The 6,000-nt window shown below is 46.9% G+C and overlaps 1 protein-coding gene across 1 annotated transcript in view; it reads left to right on the top strand.

Annotated features, from left to right (window-relative positions):
* The first annotated feature begins 5,085 nt into the window (after nt 1-5,085).
* Nucleotides 5,086-6,000, top strand: part of COMMD10 (COMM domain containing 10) — a 199,025-nt gene continuing 198,110 nt past the window's right edge. The window contains exon 1 of the mRNA XM_004759075.3: nt 5,086-5,199. Within this exon, the coding sequence (XP_004759132.1) occupies nt 5,159-5,199 (41 nt within the window). The 5' untranslated portion in view covers nt 5,086-5,158. The remainder of the gene's footprint in view (nt 5,200-6,000) is intronic.

Here is a 6,000-nt window from a genome sequence, read left to right as displayed (position 1 = left end):
TTCCTGGCCGACACTTCTGCAAATGTGTGATTAAGTTAGGCTTTTCTCGTTCGCTGTTGATGACCGGGTTTTTCTTTTTCTGTTGCATGTTTGTGGTGTCTACTACTTTTATTTCTTTGCTAGTCACTGGGTACAAGGCACCCATGCTATACGTGTGGAAAGCGCCACCAACTTATTTTCCAGCTGTGTTCGCTGGTGGAAATTACTGAAGAAACCGTTTAATCCTTCACACGTGATCCTTCACGCGTCTTATGTGTAAATATCAGTCCCGTTAATGACACAGGCCTCGGGGAAGAAGAATGGAGGAAACTAGGTGCAAATTAAAATAGAGGGGTGATAATTTGAGATGGGTTTCAACTGTAGGAATAGATCAGAAAGGGATCTGTTCATGTATCCACGGAGTAGATATTTGTCACATTTTAATAAATGTTTCTCTCCCGTGCCCTTGCCTACCCTCCATTTGGTTAATACTCTTTGTTATGGGCAAATGTGGCTTCGATACTATTCCTTCTTTTCTTTTTCTTTTCTTTTCTCTTTTCCTTTCCTTCTAAGCTTCTCACCTCCTTTCCACATCACAGCCTGGTGTGCAAATACTCAGAGGACAGGTGATGCTCGTGCCTTCTTTATTCCTGATGTATCTCACATCAGACAGGAACAGTCACATAACTGCCTCATAAATAAAAATAGGCAATTTTGAAACTTCGTTCCCCCGAGAATTGACGGAGAAAATGTGGACGGAACAATTACATGTGTCTCATCTAGAACGGTGTTCTTTAGGTTCCACGCCGAATGATTCTCTCACACCTATGAGGCAAGTGCTGACTAGAGAGCTAAAAACAGACCTCACAACTGTGACCGAGGGGTGGTGTGGAGAGGGGGAGGTGTGTGTTCTGTGTGGTGTTGAGGAGGAGAAAAACTGGGCCGATGGCTTCTGCAAGCGAATGCAACAAAGCAGCTGAATGTGAATTTTGTGTTTGATAGTCATCTGGGGCATAGGGCAGTGAGTAGTGGGTAGTTCTGGCCTTCTGCCCTTATGTGACTATAAACTACCTTTGATAGTTCACCCAAAAAACTCAGGATGAGTTGTAGGATGACAGACCTTCACAGCATTAAGGACCTGGGCCAGATGCTTATTTAATCCACTGCCAGAATATTCTAGGTGCATAATAAAATGTCTATACCTCCAGTTTGACTCTATTTATCAAGAGCTTACTTGCAAGGTCATCCCTACTGGACTGGGTTCCTGGAGCTCAGAGACTAGTGTGTTGGGTGAATAGTGTTACCCTTTCTCCAAAGATAACCATTTGCATGAATTTGGGCTGGGCTTTTGGGTGTACTCACGGTTTACTTAAGGTTTGGTGGAGACTTTGGATGGGGGAAGGCTCAGATCTTGTATTTACTTCACTGAGTGTCAAAGATATAAATCACGCCCAGTGGAGGAGAGAGTGGGTACAGACTGTATTGCAGAAAATGGCCTTGGGGCCCTTGAGAAAGAACTCACCCAAAGGGAGGGGCTCCAAACAGGACAAAGGTCACATCCAGAAGGCAATGTTAGCTTCCAGTACACAGTGGACCTCACTCCAACCGTGCTGCTGTAGACTTTGGTTAAACCACCAGGCATAGGTGAACTAAATAGGTTGCATCACCAAAGAGCTAAAGCATTCAAGGCTCAAGGAACTAATTCCTTGGTTGACATTCCACCTGAGGAGTAAAACCATCTCTGAGTGATGTACCTCTCCAGATATGCTCAGCCTCCCTGTGTCTCAGGCAGTGCCTTGTTCAAATTTCCCAATAAATGGGCCCTGGGAACTTAGAACTGTTTTAGGGCCCCTGCCACTTGCTCCCACCCTTGGCTGGTGAGGGGTGGGTAGGAGAGGAGACATCTGGAGGGAGGGAAGAGGAGGGATTGAGCCCTGAGCTCACCTCTGCTATAGGTTTGGGAATCAGATCCTACTCTGGGTTTTCCAGTGAATGCCTACAGGTGTCAGGGGACATACCTCAGGAGTCCAGAGGAGGTCTGAGCCATGGGACAAATTTTGATCAACAAGAGACAGAACACTGGAAAGAGTCTATAGACAAATTTGCTCCTTCTCACCTCCTGGCTGTTCTAAGACACAGTACCTCGAAATAGTGTTTCTGGAAATATGACAGTACTGAGAAATACACAAGGTTTTCAATCTGTAACCAGCTAGATAACACGCCACCTTGTATTTTCTTCCCTCCTTTTTCTTCCTTCCCTTTTGCACGCACACTCCTAATTCCCTGCAATGACTGTCCCCAGGGATGCCCTAGCAGGTAATTCAGGCTGTTTTCTAGAGAACGCAGGCTAACACAGAACAAAAAAAAAAAAAAAAAAAGTTGGATTTGGCAAAAGTTGCAACGAAGGCAAAGATATGGAAGAAATTGGGGGGCATTCAGTATGTGTCATAGTCCTAACCGATCAGGGGCAGCTGATCTGGTCTATAGATCAATCATCAAGATGGGTTGACAGGTTTGAGGGTTAGGGGTACAGTGTACTATAGAACCATGTTTTGAGGAGGTACGTATCCTGTCTCTAGCAGGTGGTCACAGGTAGACAACTACGAAGGACTTCTTCATAGATCCGTATGCATATACGCCAGAGACCACAGAAATATTTTGGCTGAGGGTCTCACTTAAGGGGTGAAATTATTCTCTGCCTCAAGCCTTTATAGCAACAAGTACCAATAAAAAGTGATAATCCCCATCAGTAAAACCAAGAACAATCCTGGAGACTTTTTTTTCCCCCCAAACCTTGGAAGTCTGTGCTTTGAGTTATGAGGAGGGGAGAGTGCTTCTCCCATACACATGTGACACTGTTTAATTCTTACCACAGCCCAGGGAAGCCAACACAGACATTATAAGACATGAATAAGAAATTTAAGGTAGGAAAAGTGCTCTGTTCCAAGTTACATGGATTCAGGGCTCCAACCATCTTGATGCTATTTCCCTCAAAATCCCAGCTGTGGTTGTGAAGGAACTGAGGAGGTAAATTTCACTAGTGATTCCAAATGGTTTTAGAAGGGTGGTAGCCCTGCTTCAGGCAATGAATGAAGACTAAAGGAAACTTATTCAGAAGTCGAGGGAAACTGGGGTCCTTCTAAAATTATGCCAGGTATAGTAATCTGTGTTTGTATCAGAGACCTATAATTTATGTAGATTCGCATACATCTTTTTCAGACACTGCACAAATTGGGGAGTGTGTGGAGTGTTGTGGAATTAAATGTATTTGTATGTGTTCAACACACTGTATAATTGACTCAATTATCCATGTGGGGATTATTCACTTTTAATTTGCAATCTGGCTTCTCCTTTCAGTTAGGATGTTTTTGGGGCTGCTCTAGGAATGCCAACTAATTTAAATAATAATTTAAGTAAAACATAATTAGGTAGGAAAATTAAATTCAATCTTTTGCCAGCTCCCAAAGATTCTACAGCTGAAATGTAACACTAACTCACTCGCTATATTTTTTCACTCTCCAAAGCTATTTTACTACCATGGGATTTTACTGCTTTCCATAGATTATTGCAATAGTTCCCTGTTTGACTTTCTGCTTACCTCTTGCCAATCCAATCATCATTCCACTGACAGTAATTTTCAAAAGACAAAAACCAAAAAGAAGACCAACAAAAAGACGGCAGCTCTCATCACAAAAATTTCTCTGCTTGAAAACATTAATGGGGGCGCCAGATTGGCTCAGTCGGTTAAGGGTGCTCAGGTCATGATCCCAGGGTTCTGGAATCGAGCCCTCCCCCTTCCCCACCCCTGCATGGGGCTCCCTGCTCAGCCGAGAACCTGCATCTCCCTCTCCCTGCTTGTGCTCTCTCTCTCTGTCCAATAAATGAATAAAATCTTAAAAGAAAAAACATTAATGACTCCCCATTTCTCACTAAGCTCCAGAGCACATGCCCTAATCTTTCCTTCAAGACCTCAAGCCACCTGCAACAGGAAATTTTCCCGAACCTATCCCTCGGGCTCGCCACTCTTCCCATCCCTGAATCCCTGGAGGGCCCTTCGTGTTTTTCTCTGAGGCGGGCAAACGTATTTGTGAACCCACGTTGCATCCCTGCTCTACTGTGAGGTTCTAAATGGCATTCTCTGCGGGGCTGAATGTCCCCCTACGAAGCAGTACCTAGCTCAGCACCGCACCGCGGAGCGGCGCAATGAAACGTCCGTTTGAACTGCGAGCAAACCCGGAGGGCAGGAATTTTGGTCTTTTCGGTCCCCAGTGCCTAGCGCAGTATCTGGTATACAGTAGGTGCTCAATGAATACAGGGATACTGATACAGAAAGCGCCGAGGCTGGAGCTGGTGGCAGGACCTCTCCAGTGGGTGGGTGTGGGACATCCAGGCTGCTTTCAGGGAGAGCGTTTCACGGCCTTCCCCTCTGCAGCGCAGGCTAGACACTAGCTATGGTGGGTGCTTAAAGTTCCTCTGTTTAAAAAAAAAAAAAAATTATGTGTATGTACACGCACCTAAATAGATGCTCATACGTGCCAACGCCGTAAAAATACATGCCCATATCCAGGTATGTGCACAGCTGACCCTGGCACAACACAGGTGTGAGCTGTGCAGGCTCACTCATGCTCGGGTTCTTTTGATAAATGGACTACAGCACCGTCATGTATTTTCCTTAGGTTTTCTCAATAACATCGTCTCTTCTCCAGCTTTCTTCCGCTTATGTTATTGTAATAATGGAGTATATACTAAATACAGCATGCACAATACACATACCGACTGTTACCGGTAAGGCAAGGCGTCCAGCCAACAGGTGGGTGTTCATACTTAGGTTTTGGGGGGGGATTCAAAAGTTCCATGTGGATTTTTGACTTGAGGCAGGGTGGGCAACCTTAGCCGCTCGTTGTTCAAGGGTCCGCTGTGCATGGATAATAGGCAAATAGGTAAATATAAATAAATTCATAGGCGAACAGGCTTGAGGCAGAACAGGGACAGCGGCGGAAGACAATGAGGAGGGTCCCTCTTCCCTGAAAGACCCACGCACGGAATTCGCTCAAGCGTCCAGAGGCGAAGGCGGAGGCGGAGGCGGCACGGCTTGGGCCTTCCGGCCTTCCGTAGGCCTGCGGTCATTGGCTGGGCTGGAGGCAGCTGACAGGCGGAGGCAGGCGAGGGAGCTTCAAGGATGGCGGCCGCCACGGCGCTGATCCTGCCGGAGAGCCCCAGGTAGCCGCCCAGGGGTGGCACGGACCGGGCGCCGCCAGGACGCTCCAGCTGGCTGTCGCCTTGGCTCCGAGGCTGGGCCCGGCGGTGGGGGGTGGGCGCGGAGCTGGCGAAGGCGCGGTGCGGCCCCGCGGGAGTGCCGGGGGCTGTGGGCGTCTCACCCTCTCGGTGGTTCACCTCCGTGGGGCTCCAGTGCCTGGCAGCTGGGGTCAGTAGGGCAGTGTGTGGTGTGTGTCACCGTTCCCAGAGTGTGGGGTCTAAAGTGCCCACGCCCGCCTGGAGTAGTGCTGAATCACGTGCAAAGCTATGCCCTTTTTCTGTTTTCGGCTCGCTCTCAGGCCTGAGTATGAGAAACGCTCGCGGTGGGGCTGGACGGTCTTGAATCCGTAACAGGTGTCAGTGTCCCTTTTCAATCAAGAGAGAATAGTCCTCAGGTTGGGAGTTTGGGACTGGTAACAGTATCAAGCCAGAGTTTGGTAACATGGGTTTGGATTTCTTTTCTTTCTTTCTTTTTTTTTTTTTAAATTTCTAGTTCATTTCTACTTATGGTAGGTAAGGTTGGGGGCCCAAAGTGGTGATATAAAGTTCTCTGTTAAAATGCAGTTACTTAAATAGAAATGACTCCCATTTCATGAAAAATAAATACTAGGGCAGGTAGTGTGCGGATGCGGGAAAAAGTGCTGAGGTGTTGGAAAGTACTTTCCATGTCCCTGAATTGGACAGGGATCTTCTTGAAGAAGAGAACTGTCATTTCAGAGTTCTTCTTTATTTCTGGATTCCTTGAGTCCTGACGTTCAGTTCCTC

This window comes from Mustela putorius, unplaced genomic scaffold (genome assembly GCF_011764305.1).
Source record: "Mustela putorius furo isolate JIRA1106 unplaced genomic scaffold, ASM1176430v1.1 tig00003923_pilon_pilon_pilon, whole genome shotgun sequence".
NCBI lineage: Eukaryota > Metazoa > Chordata > Mammalia > Carnivora > Mustelidae > Mustela > Mustela putorius.
This window is presented reverse-complemented; position numbering and strand designations above follow the sequence as displayed.